Consider the following 18809-nt stretch of genomic DNA (forward strand, 5'->3'; position numbering starts at 1 on the left):
AATGATCAGGAATGCTTCAACGTCCTCAGGACCCTTTTGCATCCCAGTGCCAATACCTGGCACCCCTTCAGCCAGTCCTGAGCCAGTCACCAGCAGTCCGCAGCCTGTACGGGTTCCTCACCTCAAGTCGCCAACAGCCCACCGCCTGTGTGTTCTTCAGCCGCAGAGTACCTCACTGATCCGCTGCCGTGGCCACTGTCTCGTGGGTCATCTCCTCTGCTTCTCCTTCTCAAACTTATGGGGGGCAGTGGTCACCCATTTTCTGATGCCCTGTGCCAGTCCTCTGTTTACCTGGATACTGCAACCCCTGAAGTTGTTGTCGATCATAGACACAGGGTCACACCCAATTGACCTGCAACCTCCAGTATGTATTGACTGGTGGGTGGAATCCAGAGCCCCCGGAGAAAAGCCACGCAGATGAGGGAGAACGTACAAACTCCTTACAGACGGCATGGGATTTGAACCAAGGTCACTGGCGCTGTAATAGCACCGTGTCACTAACCGTGCCACCCCCCCAGTACCTTGAGGAAGGGCTCAGGACCAAAACATCAGTAATATATCTTTACCTCGTAAGGACACTGCGAGACCGGTTGGGTTCCTCCAGCGTCTCTGTGTTTAGACAAGGTTTGGAAACTGATGAGCCCACGACATTTCTCAAATGCTTTGCCCAAATATACAGGCAACAGGGGTATCAAATTTCAGATCATAATTAGGACCTCACTGAAGCTCTCAGAGGTACCAAGGCAGGTTTCACATTGACTATTTGGGCTTCTGACAATCGTAGTAGATATGATTGTGTGTCCAAAAAGAATACTCTGGTAAAGAAGGAGGTTTTGGCTGTAATCATCTCATCCTCCAAAATGTGGTGAATATTTCATCTTCTCAGTTAAGATGGGCCCCCATTGTGAAAATATAATTCTATGGAACCCTACGTCAAAAGTTGAAGAGAATTACACATTGCAACTATTAAATTTGTATTTAATTACTGCTTTATGGTGAATAAAGATCTTTGTCTCCAGCTCTCCACCACCTTCCCTCTCCATTCACAGACCCATCCCTCTTCCCAGTTTGTTGCTGTTCCCTCCCTCCCTTCTCCACCTATTACCTCTTGCCTTTGGGCCTGTGCTCCTCCCCCTGCCCCTCCCCCTCCCAACTATTTAACTCAGGCGCCTGCTGACAGTTTTTCAAGCCTTGATCAAGGGCTCAGGGCTGACACGTTGGTTATGTATCTTTGCTCTATAAAGTACACTGTTTGACCAGCTTTGTGTTTTTAACATCCTCATCTCTGGTCTCTGCATGGCTCAGTTTAAAATCAGCTCAGGCTATGCCCCACTGCCTTATTGTAGGGCTGCTGTATTGTATGATTGGACCCAGCAGAGTTCTATCTGAATAATGTTTGTCAGAGCAAATGAATCACCCTGATCAGCACTTAACCTCTGAATCACACAGTTACCCAACGACATGGAACAACTGGTTATCTGACTTCGCATTTGTAAATGCAAAAGTTAACGCCCCCAATGACATTCCAATGGTAACTACATTTTAAAGTTATTTAATAGCATGGAAGTTCAAGTACATGAACAGTTCTTTAATATCACAAGCTTTTTTTTCCAAATATTTATCAAGTTTATCTAAAGCTTTAAAAAAAAATTATTTATAATTTTACAGACTCTTATTAACCAAGTGGTGTAGGGAAACAATCCTCCCCTTTTTCAGATCATTGTTTACCAAGTCTTTACTTTTTCCTCCCCCCCCCCATCCCCCCACCAGCATTCACCCTCCCTCCTATTCAACCCAGGCAAAAACATAAATATCACTTATTATAAATAATAATGCAAGTATACAAGGGAAGAGGGAAAGCAAAGGAAAGGGGAGCCGGGAGGATTTCCACGTTGTCACCTCGTTCTGATTTCAGGGCTTGGGAAGTCGTTATTCCTGTTTCCACGTGCCACAGGTATGGCTGCCACACCTCAATCAAGTGTGTCGTATCTCCCCCTTAAGTTAAAAGTAATTTTCTCCAGGGGCACGCAGCTCTGCATCTCCATGCTCCACCTTGCTGTGCTTAGCTGAGAGTCAGATTTCCAGGTAACCATTATGTACCTCCAGGGCGACTTTCACAAATTGCATTTGTTTAGGCAATTTTAGACACAAATCTGTAATGTCACCTGGCAGGAACAGGACAGGGTCCTGTTTATCTAAACTTTATGTTTATTTCAAGCTTCACATATATTAAGTAATATATATTAAGTAATAATATATTACTGAACTCATCAGGTCTCGCAGGGTGTCCATAGGAGGTAAGGGTAAATAAGCAATGTTTCGAGCCAGAGATCTTCTTCAAGGTAATACCTTAAGTATCTGGTCTTAAATTTTTAAATTTAAATTTAGACATGCAGCATGGTAACAGGCCCTTTGGACCCACGAGCTCATGACGCCCAAATATACCAATTAACCTATAACCCCTGTTACTAGCCCAGAGGACCCAAAAAACCAAGCAGCAATAGTAAGACAAATGCTTGCTTTTAATTATCTTTAAACATGAAAATAGAATCAAACTTTAACTTATCACTACTGACTTACTTCACCTAACTTAACCCCCTTCTAATTCTAAGCACATGTGTCTGTAATGTGCGTGTAAGTTCAGAAAAGTTCTTTGGTTCACAGTCCAATCTCACTTCTCATTCCTCCAAGTTCACTGGTTGCAGGCAATTCTTATACTGTGCACAGAATTTAACATTTATAAAGTTCACCGGGCTTTGGTGCTTGAAAGGTAAATGGTTACCACTCAGGAAGGTTCTTGTTGGTTTTCAGAGAGAGACTTGTTGTACATTTACTTCCATCAGCCACTTCAGTGTCTTGCCAAAGAAACTTGCCCCTTCAAGGTTCTCCAGATGATAACCTCTTTCTTTCAGGTCACCAGAGTTCCTTTTTGTTTCTCTTATTCCAAGTGAAACATTAGACAGCCAGTCCTCTCTTCTTGCATAAATAACAAGGGTTTTGACCATGCCGTCTTCCAAACTGGGGCTTTCCACAAGCTTGCCAGCTTGTCCTGTTCCAGTCCCAGCTACCTCTGCTGGCTGTAACACTGTCATCTCTGAAAGAAAGCCTGTTTGACTCTCTCTGCTTGCAAAATCACATGACCCTCTTAGAACAGCAAGCTCTCTTCCAGACAGAAGCAGCTCTGACGTGATCTTTCATCTGATGCCTTTTGTAAACAACATCCCATGAGTGAAGTCTCTTGAGCACTCTTCAAAGCTCTTGCAAAAGCTGTTGGCCCTGACATGTCTAGCATGGGGCAGAGCTCCAGTATTTCAAACAAGATCTTTTTTAGTGTTTGTATGTAACAAACCTTTCCCAATTTATCTCCCAAAAACATATCTATATACTCTATCACACCCCCTATATGTTATGTTGATGAAAAATATTTGCCAAAACATCTATTTAATGTTGATGAAATGGGCTTGGTCTGAAAACATATGCTGGACCTCATCAAGAGGTCAAGACAATGCTAGGATTCAAGGCATTCAGAGACTGTATAATGCTGCTTTTAGGTGGAAATGTAGGGTTCAAATTGAAACCTTTCCTGACCTACCGCTCTGAGAACCTGAAAGCATTCAAGAATGTGAGCAGGCATACACTTCCTGGTTATTATCGCCATAACCAGAAAGTCTGGATGACATTAGCTTTATTTGGAGGCTGGTTTTTGAACGGTTTTACTCCCCAGGCAAAAAAAAATTCTCGTTGAGACAACATACCATTCAAAATTCTTCTGATTTTAGACAATGCTCCAGGGCGTTTACAGCACCTGGTGACAGACGCCTTGATGTAAAGGTATGCTTTTGCCACCGAACACAACCACACTCATTCAACCAATGGTCCAAGGCATAATAGCCACATTCAAAGCGAACTATTTATGCCAAACGTTTGCCCAGGCTGTTGAATCGATGGAATGAGGCAGAGCAGTCTGGGAATGGTTTTAACATTCTAAATGCTATCTGGAACATGGCTGCAGTATGGGAAGAATCACAAGGCAATGCATGAATGACATTTGGAAGAAAGTTTTGAGGACATTTGTGAAACTTTCAAAGGCCTTAACAAAGATTCTACTGTTGATGAAATACGCAAGATATTAGTCCTTGGGAAACAGCTAGAATTGAAAATGGTTGAAGAGGACATTCATGAGCTTGTTGCCATCGAGACTGAAGAACTTTCCAATGAGGAGGTGATCGAAGCAAGAAAGAAAGAAACTGAGGCAAAAGAAGCTGAAGTTAGACAATGAGTCACCAATAAAGTTCACAGCAAAGAGACCAAGTACGAATGTTGGAAGAAATGGACGACAATTAGAAGAGATTTCAAGACCTGACAGGATGCTCTTGCTTGCTACAGAGAAATTTACAATGAAAAGGAGAAACAAACTGTTCAGACAAAAATTGATATCTTCCTGAAGATGACATATCACTTAAACTACCAGCAAGTGTCGATGCCCCAGGGCCTTCGACAAGTGTCAATGACGCCATGTGTTCTACGAGCATCGTCAGAAGACAGAGAAATTGATGACCTTGTTGCTTTAGCGTCTCCACCATCCAGTAATTAATTTTAGTTCAGTGCTTCAAACATTCTTCCGGCCCAGTGTGCTTTCAGCTGTGTACGTTAATGGGAAGTACCCAACATCTTAACACTTGTTACCTATCCACCAGCACCATCAAATCCAGGTACCACATAGTACCTATTTTTTTTTAACTACAAGTTTTTTGACTTTCAATGGGGTTGTTGGAATGCATCGCAAGTAGAGGAGTACCTGTATACTTTAAAAAAAATTCTTCCATAAATCATAACCCTCTATTTTGCTTTCATCCATGTGCCTGTCTAAGAGTCTCTTAAATGCCCCCTAATGTTTCAACCTCCACCACCATCCCTGGCAAGGCATTCCAGTGTGAAAAAAAAACTTACCCTTGATGCCTCCCCTAAACTTCCTTCCCTTCACTTTGTACAGATGTCCCCTGGTGTTTGCTATTCCTGCCCTGGGGAAAAAGGAGCTGGCTGTCCACCCTATCTAAGCCTCTCATAATCTTGTAGACCTCTATTAAGTTTCCTCTCATCCTTCTCTCCAAAGAGAGCTCTGCTAACTTTGCCTCACAGAACTTATTTTCCAATCCAGGCAACATCCTGGTAAATTTCCTCTGCATCCTCTCCATGGCTTCCACATCCTTCCTACAATGAGGTGACCAGAACTGAACACAACACTCTATGTGTGGTTACACCAGAGATTTGTAGAGCTCACAAATCCTGAACTAATACCCCAACTAATGAAGCCCAGCATCCCATAGTCCTTCTTAACTAACCTATCAATCTGTGTAGAAACCTTGTGAGATCTATGCATTTGGACCAAAAGAGGCCTCTGCTCTTTCACACTATTAAGTATCCCTAATCATTAACCCTGTTTTCTGCCTTCAAGTTTGACCTTCCAAATGCACCCAACTCTGCACCCTGTCTATCTAATCCAGCACCTTTGGGATTTTGGTGTTGTTGGACTTTCTGAATTGGACATTGTTCCACTTAGTACCCAGCCACACTTTCCTTTCCCCTTTATTTCCATGTTACACAACAGTGAGTTAAAAGGCGGAGGGAAACGTGGCTGCAGCTCGAATCCGTCCCGCTGGACCCAGCTCCATCCATCAAAGTTCCTCACCTCCAGGACTTCAGCTACCAATCCTAGTTCTGGCCACATGTCTAGACCACAGTCTGGACCACTCACATCCTAGATTACTGAGGGGTAAGCATTTCCCAAATAATCGGAGGTAAAGAAAGAGTCTGCAGATGCTGTGGGGAACTAGAGGAGGGCACAGAAGGGCTGGAGGAACTCAGGCAGCATCCGTGGAGATGTTTCGGCCCTGAGCCCTTCTTCAAGTGCGCCAAAAATCAGGTGGACTCCTGAGTCAGAAGGTATGGAGGGTGGAAAGGAAAGGGAGATGGGAGGAGCATAGGGCAGCCAGGTAAATATAGGTGGGAGAGGGGAGTGGAGAAAGCAGCCAAGAGGGGATGGGGGAGGGGACAGCGGTCTGAGAAAGATGCTCTCTAATAGGTGGAAGGAAGGAAAGGGGTTGGGGGGCTGGAAGAAGGAAGACAGAGGAACGCAGGAAAGCCAAAGAATGGGGGAAGAGGGTTACCAAACAATCGGATATTGGATTATCATAGATTTATTTCTGTGACGGTAAAGTTACCAGAGTGTCTTTAAAAATCTCAAAGACATTTTGGGAAAAGGCCTTGTGTGCACCTTCAAAGCCAGCAGCAACATGATCGACTTCTACCAGCCACAAAATGGCCCAGTAAGTCACTGAATAATCTGGGTTGGACATTTGTGGTGTCCTTTCTGGTTTGGGTAAGGTCCGAATGAGTGCTACGGTCTCATTTCTGATGACAACCATGTTCCAGCTCAATGTGGATAAACAAATTGTGATTGTCAACATGTTTAGGATGATCTCTGCTTTATACAAGACTCCATTTGATCATCTCAGGTGAACAATAGTTTTTTCTATGTGTGAACATCATTGCCACAAATAGCCAGCTGTTTAAGTTTAACCCTTCTTACAGATCCACCCCAAAATCTCCATCTCCTCTGCCCACTCCCCCCCACCCAACCTTCACCAATTTCCACTCATTCATTGCCCAATTCCTCACCCCCTCATTCCTACCCCCACCCAACTTCTCATTGCCCAACCCCAACATGCATCCTATACAACGCATAGTCACCAAAATGGGAAAGGTGAAGAGAAGATGCAGAAGGCTAAATGAAGGATGGTCAGGTCAGCTCCTTGGCTTCTCTTTGCTTGCTCTCACCTGCTCTCTTCCCAGTCTCTGGGCTTCTTGGTTTCATTGGGTTTGATGCAGCGAATGTAGTGTGGGGTACATTTCATCAGGGTGCCCACCAGGCCATTGGCTTGTTTCTGCAAAAAGCAAATCAGAATCACAGTCAAACAGCGTTCACAATACCTCCACCGGATCAGAGGGAAGCAACGTCTCTGCCACTGTGAGTGAGGCGGCCAACACAGTCAACAATCTCACTGAATAATCCAATGATGTGTTAATGGCCTTATTTGGAGTTTACATTTCGGAAGTGTGTTACAAAGGAAACTGTTAATTTCTGATAACCTCCCCCCCAGTCAGTCAGTCCAATTGACCTCATGACTTGCCTAATTAGAATATTTTTGGTTTTTTAAAAAAACATTCTGACCCAGAAATGGGGCACATCAGCATGAACTGGGTCTCCGAGCTGTGTGCAGACCACCCGCAAACAACGCTTGGGAAGGCCGGCTATTGTTTCAACAACATTCGCAATGGTGAATATTTTGATGATACACTGTAAACACACCCGCACATCAGCGCAGAAAAAGAACGACTGACTTTGAGCCAAAACTTTCCCCCAGGACTGAGGAAAGTGGGCAGGAGCATCGTGAAGCGGACAAGGTGGGAGAAGTGAGGTAGGAACCCCACCCACATTCCACCCAAACTACTGACATAATCCAGCACAAGGACCATTTGTTCTCAGCTTCTTCTGACCTAGTGCTTATAATCCAATCGTTCGGCAGTAGGGGTGCAACACCATGCACCCACCTGACTTATCTGTGGTAAAATTTTACAAGTCGCACCTTGAGCTTTCAATCACCTCAAAACCCAGACATCCTCAACTAGATGGGCTGAAGGGCCTGTTTCAGTGCTGTATGGTTCTATTTAAGGCAGGCTTTGTCTACCTGAGCATCGAAATCTCAAGCTAACATGGAGCTCATGAACAGCAGTGATCACTGTACTGAAGTATAGACAATCACCCCATCAAACTATCACAGCAGTGATGTTTCCAAGTCTCCAAATCCATTGGCAAAAGAAGTACAACCGTAGCCCCTCTCCCACACCAACATCAGTGGCAACAAGACCCCAATCATGATGTTGGCTCTGACAAGTAGGCCACATTGCTTGTGTGCCTGATACTAGACTCAGGAAATAGACCCCTGTGTGCTGAACATCACTGATGTGACCACGTGGAGAGAGGAAACAGTTGAAGGATGTTTCCAAATGTAAAAATGTAGTATCCCCGCAGCTGCTGGGAGTCCCTGGGCACCTAGTGCAGAGACGAAGCATTTGGATGTCATTGCGGTTAGCGCGACACTGTTACAGCACCAGTGATCAGGGTGTATTGGGAAGGGTTGTGGCTGTCATGTGACAGCACTATCCCCTATTTAGTTGGAGGACACACCAACTGCCAATCAAGGTTTGGTTCCGCCCCACCCATTAGTGCACACCTTGCTGTTGGCCACATGTAAATTACCTGGACTCCACTCTCCAACCTGCCTGTACTTGGCCTTGGGCCATTGGCTGTTGTAATTAGATTAACCCTCCTGCCACTGAGCTATTGGTCCCCAATGTGGGCTTGTCCCTCCAGCCCTATAAAGGTACCATGTGCTCTTTGTTCTCTCTCCTTGTCAGCTTGGGACCACCCTGCTTCATTCCAGACCTAGAAATGTGGAAGGGTGCTGAAGAAACTGTTGGTAAGATGTGCACTGTTAAAAGGGTTTAATTAGTGTCCCTTGTAGCATAGAGCCGGGCCTGTACTGAGTCGAGGGGTCGGGCATCATAGTGATTTTTCCTTGATTGTTGTATGGACCAGTTCATTGTGAGTGTGTGTGTATATTTTGTTGCCATACTATTTTTCCAACTTTTGCTATTAATTGTCCTGTGGCGGACCCCCGCAGCCCCCTCGGGGGGCCTCACAAAATGAAGAACAAACGCGATGGTCCAGCAGGCAGCACGAAGCCCACAGTGCTGCCTCCAATTGGCCACAACTAAAGAACCCTAACTGGCCTATTCAGGAAAGCGGATTGCAAATCAGCGCTGAACGGGTTTTGATCGCGCCCCTCAGCTTGAAAATAAAAGCAGGGCTGCAAGCCCAATAAAGCTCAGAGTTAACTCCACTCAACCGGGGTTCGTGTCGCTCTTTCTGGGAACAGCGTGTTCTTTCTGAGCTAACCTGCATGTAGCTATAACCCCTCCTGCGTTTATAGGCTCCACAGAGCCATAGTTTGCAACAGCCAGCTACAGTCCGCCATTTCTTTCCCACAGTGCTGTAAACTGTGTGTGCACTGCATCAATGACCATTTTCCCACACTTGTTTTCTGTTAATAGAATCCTTCCCTACATCAAAACTGTGTTCAGAGTCCTTACCTTTGAGACATGATAGTACAGATTCTATCACCAATGTTTATATGGACAGATTGTAGTGTAGGATGACTGTGATTGGCTGAGAGTGTAGCCACGCCTACTGGCAGGTCTTAAAGGATTGCTCCTAGCCAGACGAGGCCATTCTGGACTGGTCAACCTACATGTGATACACTCCAGTCTTCTAGTTAACAAAAGCCTTGGTTTGGATCAACAAGCCTTTGATTCTTTCAACGCGCTCTACAAGACTTACCAAACCTGCTTCCTCACTCACAACACAATCCGGCACTGTCTGTAAGGAGTTTGTACGTTCTTCCCATGTCTGCGTGGCTTTGCTCCCATGTTCCAAAGTCATACGTGGTTGTAGGTTAATTGGGTGCAATAAGGTGGAACAGGTTTAAATGAATGGAATCAGCTTCTATCATGTTGTAAATAAAATTTAAATTTAAAGTCTAGCATAAATGGCAGTGCACAACCTCCCAAACAAGGCCCCACCTGCCCCATCCAGTTCAGCAACCCCAGAGCGAGCCATCCTGGACCCAGGGACCACCTACAAGAGAAGCCAGAAAGTACCTTAATCTTGCTGCCAGCTGTTGTGGGACGACCTTTCTTCTCGGCTTGCAGGTTTTCGGGGAAGAGTGCACGGACGAAAGGGCTGTTGAGCAGCAACAAATCGGATTAGCAAGCAAGCAAAAGAGAAGTCCCCACACACTCAGGTCAAAACCAGCCACGCACATCTGAAAAGGACCCGCTCTCACACTTACAGCTCACTGCTCTGCACAAGTTCAATGAGGTCGGTGAAAAGAACGTCCCGATTCCGCTCACAGAATCCCTCCACGTTATAGGAAACCTGGGGAAGAGGAGTTTCAGCATGTTCACATTCTCATGCCATGCAAGAATTTTCATCTGAAAAACATCTCCATTAATGGGTCCCATGCAGATTAATGGCAGAGGAACCTATCCTGGTCAGCTTATCAAGCCTTAAGTAAATCAGGCATCTCTTTCCTCAATATAATGGAACTTGTAAACCTGTTAGGCTTCCAGCACACCAAGATATTGATGAGGGAACGCTGTTGACTGGCACATTCCAAACTGCAATGAGGGACACCCTGACCATTGGCGCAGCCAGCGTGAGGGTGCTGTGGGGAAGGTCCACAGTCTAGAGCACACATGTCAAACTCTGGCCCGCCGACCAAATTTGGCCCGCGATATAATTATATTTGGCCCGCAAGATCATTTCAAAAATGTATTAGAGGTGGCCCGCTTGCCGCCGCGCCAGTATAGCGCATGCACAGTAATACAACAAATCCCAGAATGCATTGGCGTCAGCCTGCTAAATCGCCCCCACCTCCTCTGTTTACGTTGCAGGGTCTCACCGTGGACTCTGGTTTTGGGGCCTGGCCGGTGTCAGGGGAAGCCAAGGCCACTTCCCAGTGCCCGGAACCGGAGGCCTCGGGCCTGACCTCGCCAGGACCGTTGCCCACTTCCCCTCCCTGCCGCAGGCCGATCCGCGACTCACGGTGACGGGGCTGCTGATCTGCCGAGATGCCGCCCTGAAGCGAGAGCCGATGCCCCCGCACTGTCGTTGTCCAACCCGATCGCCCGCAAACCCTACCCTCCTGCACACAGGCCTGAGTAAGTATTATGAACTTTAATTTCAGGATAAAACGATCTTCCAATAGTTTCATGTCACAGTGATAAATATATTCCTGGTTAAAAATGGTCCTGCACCTGGATACAAGCTCATTAGGCATAAAACTTGAAAAGTGTGTTAATCAAAGGATATCTGTACCAATGGAAAAAGGGCATGGCAAATAACCCTGCTAGAGTTCATGCCCACAATCAGACACCCATTTGATTGTTTCAGGAATCATGTTATTCTCCCACATTCTCAATAGCCCTCAGATTTTACTATTCGACAGCACACTAGCAACATTTGACAAATCCTCTATAGAGAAATATTATTTATTGAATATTTTATTTCTCATTTGTTAATGCTTCTGGAAAGAGTTTATCCAAAACTATTATTAAACATTTATTTTAATAAGAAAAAGTTTAACATTACATATGTTGAAAGAAGAGAAAACATGCAGATGTTGTTGAAAATTTTCAATAAATATTTAGTTCAGCCCTCGACTTAGTCCAAGTTTTTAATTTTGGCCCTTTGTGAATTTGAGTTTGACACCCCTGGTCTAGAGCAAAGGCTTTCAAATGTTTTCTTTCCACTCACATCCCACTTTAAGTAATCCTGCTGCCATCGGTGCTCTGTGATTGCTTAAGGTGGGAGGAAAGAAAAAGTTTGAAAACCCCTGTTTTAATCGTCCCTAATGGACTCGTTATGTGCAGTTTCCTAACTCCAAAGGGAATGGGCCAATGGTAATTTTTCTCAAGCAAAATATTTCAGTAACAGTTGGGTCTTGAGCAGTGATTCTCAACCTTCCCTTCCCACTCACATGCCACCTTAAGCAATCCCTTAACTGATCACAGAGCACCAATGGCATAGGGATTACTTAAAGAGGGATGTGACTGGAAAGAGAAAGGTTGAGAACATTTGGTCTAGAGTCCTTCTGCTATTGAGGGGCTGAGACTGAGGGGAAGGTCCTTCTAACAACTGAAAGAGGGGAGGGGAAAGGGTAACAACAATGTGCCACAGTGGAGGCAATGGTATAAATAGAAATGAATGTAACTGGAATGCATGGATCTGACATTAAAGAGGGGAAAAAAAGACTTTGAACGGTTTTTCTTTGTAAATATTTTCTTGTGAATAAAGTTTATTTTTGGAAATAAAATGGAATTTATAAACAAACGTTTCCCATTATTTACTACTGTAAACACAAGTAGATCAACTTATAGTCCTTCCCAATGACAGAAGGCACAGCATCCAACAGAATTTGATGCCGAACTGGTGACACAGAGGGATCACAGAGCCAGAGGTCCAGCTTCCATCACTGCCTCAGGTGCCCACCGCATGCAGTTTGCCCTCTGTCCCTGGGACCACCTGGGCTTCTTCTGGGCTCTCCGACTTCCCCCCAGGTTCTAAAGATCTGGGGCTCGGTGGCGTGCAGGTGAGGGGTGGAGCATGTGGGGAGTAATGAGAACAAGGGGAGAATGAAATAAACTAGGATTCATGTGGAATCAGAGTAAATGGGGAGAGGTCAGCTGGCCCAGTCTCTGGTTTTTTGGTGTCACTGCTATTCGACAGAATTCAAATGGACCAAACTACCTCTTGCCCTCTCCACGTTACTTCCAGAGAGAGTACAGGGCCCCATTCAACAGTTGCTTTGGAGGGGGGGTGGGGGTATCTGGCACTTGATTAACAGCACTAACATTCAGGGAGCCTGGACCCTCCGCCTGACATCTCCACTGATGAACGAGGGACCGAATGCAGGGAGACCCATGTGACTGGTGACAAACACATTTGCACTAGCAGCCACAGCCTGACTGCGTCCTTGCCCCCCCCCCCCCCACCCCCCCCCACTTCCTTGCAGCTACGAGGAAAGATCTACTTACGCCTGGAGCTGGCTGTTCTAACCAGCTTCCCCTACAGGTGCACAAATCATGTTGATCATATTAGCCAGACTATCTGCAGATTGTCGTTAGGGAAAGGGATGAACGAACAAAGTAAGGCTTTTCCGGATTGTGGCAAAGGGCCCAAATTCTTTCATTGGCACTGAAAGCTTGTTAAGATTGTCCCACATAAACACTCAATTGCCAGGCTTTGCCCTATGGATTAGATCTGACCAAATCTGCCCATGATGCCTGTCCACGTGCACACACCTGGGCAACGAAGATGGTCGCACAGAGTCAGGGGAGGCTCACTGAGTCGGGAGGATGGGAAGGGAGGTACACTGGGGGGGGGGGGTTATAGGAGGGGAGGTACACCAAGGTGTTGATGGGAGTGGAGGCACACTGAGGGGGGGGGAATAGGAGGAGAGGTACATCGAGTGGGGGGAGGGCACATTAAGGGGGAGATGGGAGGGGAGGCACACCGAGTTGGGGGGGTGGGAGAGGAGGGTAATAGGAGGAGGCACACTGAGGGGGGGGGGGGCGAAATAGGAGGGGAGCTGTTCCTACATTACAATTTCTCTGCTTCTGCTATCCAGAAATGTTTATAAACTATGAGGTGATCATTTAATTTCATGAAAAAAATTTCATGAAAAAAATTGAAAGCAATGAAATAAACTGAAATACAATTAAACAAAGTGAGCTAACGGAATTAGAAAACTGTTGCCATACATGTAATAGACATTTCATTGAAGTGAATGGGGTCTTATCAGATATAGAGATGATGTAGGGTAACACTGGGGAGACTGGCCTTCATCACTCGAGAGAGAAATGAACGACAGATTTGAATAGAAGGCCTAACATGTGATGTCTGGGCCTTCCTTAGATTGCAGAATGAATGAGATAGTTACAGATCTACTTCTTACAGTTGTAGTCTGCAGCCCTCCTGATCCAAGTTGAGAACTTTTCCCAAAAAGTGGGGCTGCTAATTGTAATAATAATTGAACTGCAGCCAGACCACAAGATGGGAGCAGAAATAAGCCATTCAGCCCATCAAGCCGTCTCCGCCATTCAATCATGAGCTGGTCCATTTTCCCCACTCAGCCCCACTGCCTGGCCTTCTCCCCGTAACCCTTGATGCCCTGGCTAATCAAGAATCTATCCACCTCTGCCTTAAATACAGCCAATGACCTGGCCTCCACAACCATCTGTGGCAACAAATTCCACAGATTCACTGCCCTCTGGCTGAAGAAATTTTTCCACATCGCTGTTCTAAGTGGACGCCCTTCAATCCTGAAGTTATGCCCTCTTGTCCTAGAGTCTCCCACCGTGGGAAACAACCTTTCTACTCTGTCCATGCTTTTCATCATTCAAAATGTTTCTGTCGTTAAGTTTTAGCACTTTGGCAATCGTACAACCTTTCCTCAAAAGCTCTTAACCATATCTTGCCTGTAGTACACATTGCCAATAAATTAAGAAGTCAAGCATGGACTCATCCTACAAAATCAACAGCTACTTAGTACAACTGACTACAGGGAAACTACCCAGTGTTAATAAAAGTGGTGGGACTTGTCAGTAAGCACCATTTCTGTTGTATTTTGTTTTCTAGTTTACAGAAGCAGGAAGGAGAGTAAAGACTCTGCAGTTGATAGTGAGGCTGTAAACTTTGGAAACAAGGGTTTAATTAGATGATGGCAGCTTGGACCTTGAAAGCCTGGTGTGAAGTGGACAAGTAAGGAATTCCACTGATTTGGGGTTCTGGGAAAATTAAGGACGTGAGATTATTCATCAGTTTAGAGAGCTCATGTGTACGTAACCAAACAGGACTGAGCTCTGCTCCTCTGGGGGCTACAGCCTAGAAGTTTCGTTGGGAAAACAAAACTTGGACTATAGCCCAATGCCAAGTTTTTACGTGCGCCGTGGAGGTTCGCCTAAGGTCTTGCTAGTTTTCTTTGCCACTGCCAAGTTCAGCATCAGACGACGCTATCTTGATAGTGAAACCACCTCCATAATAAAACTCAATCAGCACTGTGTGACTCTGAGGGCTCTCCGTCATCTCCTCCTGACACCCCACATCCCTAAGTTGGAGTCTCACAGCTGCCCAAAGTAATGAACAGTGGGCCCAGAGAGGAAGTTCACTGTGTCACTACAACAGGTGCTTTTGGAAGAGTTTATAGAAAGTCTAGATCTAGTCCAACTCACAGAAAAGATCACTTGCAACTAATCAAACAAGAGATTCTGCAAAATGCGCAATTATGCTGGAGAAACGCTCAATTTTTACCCATCCCCGTCTCCAGCTCCCCACCCTTTCCCTTTCTTCTCTTGATAGCCCTCTTCCCCCATCACTTCTCAACTTCTTTCTCTTCTACTCTCCCACCTATTACTTGTTAGCCTGTGCTCCTCCCCCTTCCTCTCCCCCACCCTTTTTATTCTGATGTCTGTCTGCACAAGAGCTCAGGCACAAAACGTCGCCTTCCTTTTGCTTTCTGTGGATGTCACGTGACCTGTCGAGTTTCTCCAGCCCTTCTGTGTACTGCGCTTGCAACTCAGCGACATTTCTCTTGCTGGCCTCAACCTAACGACACCCGGCATTGGATCCTTTTCGAGCAGCCCCGATGGTGCGCCGACTAGCCGAGACCTTCTCAACACACGAGTCCAATCACAGGGCAGCCTTCCCAACTCTCAGAGGGCACCTTTCGGAAGGTTCAACATCAACGGTGACATACTGCTGCGTTTCGTTACCTTGCCTGCGTAGTGATGGATGATGAAACCCTGGTTCCAGCTGTTAAAGTGCTCATGGGTTCCAATCTGCATCTGTAATTTCTGCAGTAATGTCTGATCTGCTCCTTCCCCTGTTGCATGCATTGTCGCACATACGTCATCCAGAATACTCAAAATTCCCGGTGGGTTCTGTCAATCAAAGCAGATTGTTACAGAAAAAAGCGCACAAAGATAATGATAAGCTTTAGTGCTAAGTAGATTCCTTGCAGTATTACAGCACAGTACCGACTGGCCTGACTGACATCCAATTTTTTCCCCTACTAACGACATCAAATTTTTCCCAACCTCACATCCACAATCTTCTATTTTTCTTACATCCATGTGCCTATCTAGATTTGCTGAGCACCTCCGTTCTGCCCGGATAGGTGACAGGGATCTTCCAGCGGCCAACCACTTCAATCCTACGCCCCACTCCCATTCCCACACGTCTGGCCATGGCCTCGTGCACTATCCTGGCAAGACCACCCGTAAATTGGAGGAACACCACCAGATTTACTGCCCGGGTGCTCTCCAACCAGATGGCATTAACCGACTTCTCTGGCTCCTGCCAGCCTCCCTCCCCTTTTCCTTTTGCTTCATTCCTCCAGCTCTCCAACCCCTTCCCTCTCCATTCCCCCTCCCCACATTTGCTGGTGTGTCCAATCTCCCTTATCTACCTATTACCTCCTGCCTTTGGGACCATGCTCCTCCCCCGCCCCCCCACCATTTTGTTTGGGTGCCCACCGACATTTTTCCACACTTGATGAAGGGCTCAAGCCCAAAAGGTTGGTTCTGTATCTTTCTCTTTGCTATTTCAAGTCCACTGTTTAACCAGCTGAGTTTCTCCAGCCTCGTGTTTTTATTTCAACCATGGAGTCTACAGACTCTCGTATTTTACGCCTGTCTAAGGGTCTTTTAGATGTCCCTATTGTTCTAGCCTCCACCACCATCCCCAGCAATGCATTTAGGCACCCACCATTCTCTGCATAAAAAACTGACATTGCCTCTAAACTGTCCTCCTCTCACCTTAAACAGAGTTCCTCTGGTATTTGCTATTGTCGCCTCACCCCACCCCTGCTGGAAAAAGGTGCTGGATGTCCACCCAATCTAAGCCCCTCTTAATCCTATGTACCTGGACCCCATTTTACTTCCTTGAATACCGTTGCTAGCATGCACAGTGCTAAACTGGGCAGAACCTTATCTGGAAATGTTAATAGGGGTTCATCCAGGCATTCTGGAATCCACCAGAATGTTGCTTTTTTAAGCAACATGACTGACAACTCTTTTACCAAAAAAAAGTCCAAATTTTTAATTTTCTTTCGCCACATTGCTGTCAACAGTGAGCAAAGTTGCTCACTAACAACCTGTGATCTCGTTGGCACGGATTTCTCCATTCAAACGCTGGCTGCCAAAAGGGTTCATGAATCCCTGACATCTAGCCTCGTGATGTCATCAAGCTGCCTGCCAATCACATTGAAGAATTCTCATGGACAACAAACAAGGAAGGAAAATGCACAATTTTGACATTTTATTAGAGAGGAAATCCTGAAATAAATACAGAAGATTGATTTCAAATCTGAACTTAAAAAAAAATCCTCCATAATAAAACTGGCTGTTAATATGGGCATCAAATGATCAGGAATCAGATTAGTATCTGATTGGGCGGGGAGGGGGGGGGGAAGGGGAGGCAGAATCTGAAATCTTCACAAATATGGAGGAGGTTAAAGGTATTTTAAACTCTATTAGAGCGCGTTTCACAGTAGACACAGCTTAAAACTGATGGGGGCAGATCCTGCTGTGTAATCACAAAAAATGCTTGCTGTCACACCACCAAACCGACAGCACTGCCTCGTTTTGCTGTAAACTCCACATGAATAGAATTCCCTAACCTCCCCATGTGACTAATTGACCATTCACCAGGGTGTGTCATTTTTGGTCTCCTCCACAAAGGAAATCGGTGAATGAACACAATTTCACAGCTGAGTAACTGGATCCATATGCAACCGCTTTTCTGTGTATGCCATGAATAGAAATAATTTGATACAAACTTTAACACAATACAAACCACTGTTAGTGTCCAACTCCAGCCCATTATGATGAAATAAGACTACAAGTTTGCAGCAGTAATTTAATTGACATTAAATTAAGTTCAGTTCAAGTTTGTATATCAAAAATACAGTGGTGGAGGTTGTTCCATGAACAGACCAGCAGATACACATGGTAGAAGTTATACACAATACAGGTACACAATCCTTAATTTGGAACCCATTTTCAGATTTTTCTGGATTTCAGAACAAAAGCCCAGCTGCCCAGATTTAAACCCACCCGAATTGTGCTGCCATATCCACCCCCTTCCAGTAGCGCTGGCGTCTCTCCCACTGCCGCCTGAGTTGCGCTGCTGTCTCTCCCCCCTGCCCCTGCCCGAGTTGCACTGCCATCTTTCTCCCTCTCGCCCGCCCGAGTCGAGCTGCCATCTCTTTCCTCCCCTGCCCACCTGAGTCACGCTGCCGTGTCTCTCCCCCATCACCTGCCCAAATCGCGCTGTCGTCTCTCTCCCCCTCGCCCACCCAAGTTGCGCTGTCGTCTCTCTCCCCCCCAACCTAGTCGCGCTGCTGTCTCTCTCCCCGCTTGCCCACCCAAGTCGCACTGCCGTCTCTCCCCCCCGCCCACCTGAGTCATGCTACCGTCTCTCGCCCCCTTCGCCCACCCAAGTCGCACTGCCATCCCTCTGTCCCCTCGCTCACCCAAGTCGCACTGCCTTCCTTCTCCCCCCTCGCCCACCCGAGTCGCGCTGCTGATTCTCTTTCTCCCTCTGCTGTACGAGCACAAGGAAAAAAATGCTGGATTCTGGAGCTTTCCAGATTTTAGATGCCCGGATAAAGGATTGTATACCTGTATAGAGATATAAAGCGAGATCAGTTGATTTGGAGAAAAGACAACATAGTTTTACAACACACCAATGTGCTGGCAGAACTCAGCAGGTCACACAACGTCCATAAGAAGGCTTTGGGCCTGCTGCGTGACCGGCTGAGTTTCTCCAGCTCCCCAGCAACTGCAGATTTTCTTGTTTAAATACATCGTTTTACTATTTTGGGGTTCATGCTTGAATCTGGAGGCCTGTGATCTCACACTCGTGAATCTTCTTCCTCACGAGAGGGGAATGAAGAGAGTGTGGCAGGGGGCTGGGGATGAGTTTGTTTATTTGTTGGCTGCTTTCCCAAGACAGCAGGTGCTGTTGATGGAGAGGTGGTGGGGGGGTGGTGCGTGCGTGATGGACTGAGCCTCTACGATTTTGTGCGGCCTTTAGGATGCTTCCAATGGTGTGCTTGCAGGAGTTG

General features: G+C 46.1%; 1 protein-coding gene across 5 annotated transcripts in view; it reads right to left on the minus strand.

Annotated features, from left to right (window-relative positions):
• Positions 1 to 18809, minus strand: part of myo1ea (myosin IEa) — a 162862-nt gene that overhangs the window by 37323 nt on the left and 106730 nt on the right. For all 5 annotated transcript variants that reach the window (XR_011348776.1, XM_069911259.1, XM_069911258.1 and 2 more), the window contains 4 exons: positions 15454 to 15621; positions 9972 to 10057; positions 9781 to 9862; positions 6838 to 6944 (listed from right to left, as the gene is read on the minus strand). Coding sequence is in view for 4 of the 5 variants with exons in the window: in XM_069911259.1 (XP_069767360.1) it covers positions 6838 to 6944; positions 9781 to 9862; positions 9972 to 10057; positions 15454 to 15621 (443 nt within the window). In the remaining variant the exon portion in view is untranslated. The remainder of the gene's footprint in view (positions 1 to 6837; positions 6945 to 9780; positions 9863 to 9971; positions 10058 to 15453; positions 15622 to 18809) is intronic.

The sequence above is a fragment of the Narcine bancroftii genome, chromosome 14, assembly GCF_036971445.1.
Source record: "Narcine bancroftii isolate sNarBan1 chromosome 14, sNarBan1.hap1, whole genome shotgun sequence".
In the NCBI taxonomy this organism is placed as follows: domain Eukaryota; kingdom Metazoa; phylum Chordata; class Chondrichthyes; order Torpediniformes; family Narcinidae; genus Narcine; species Narcine bancroftii.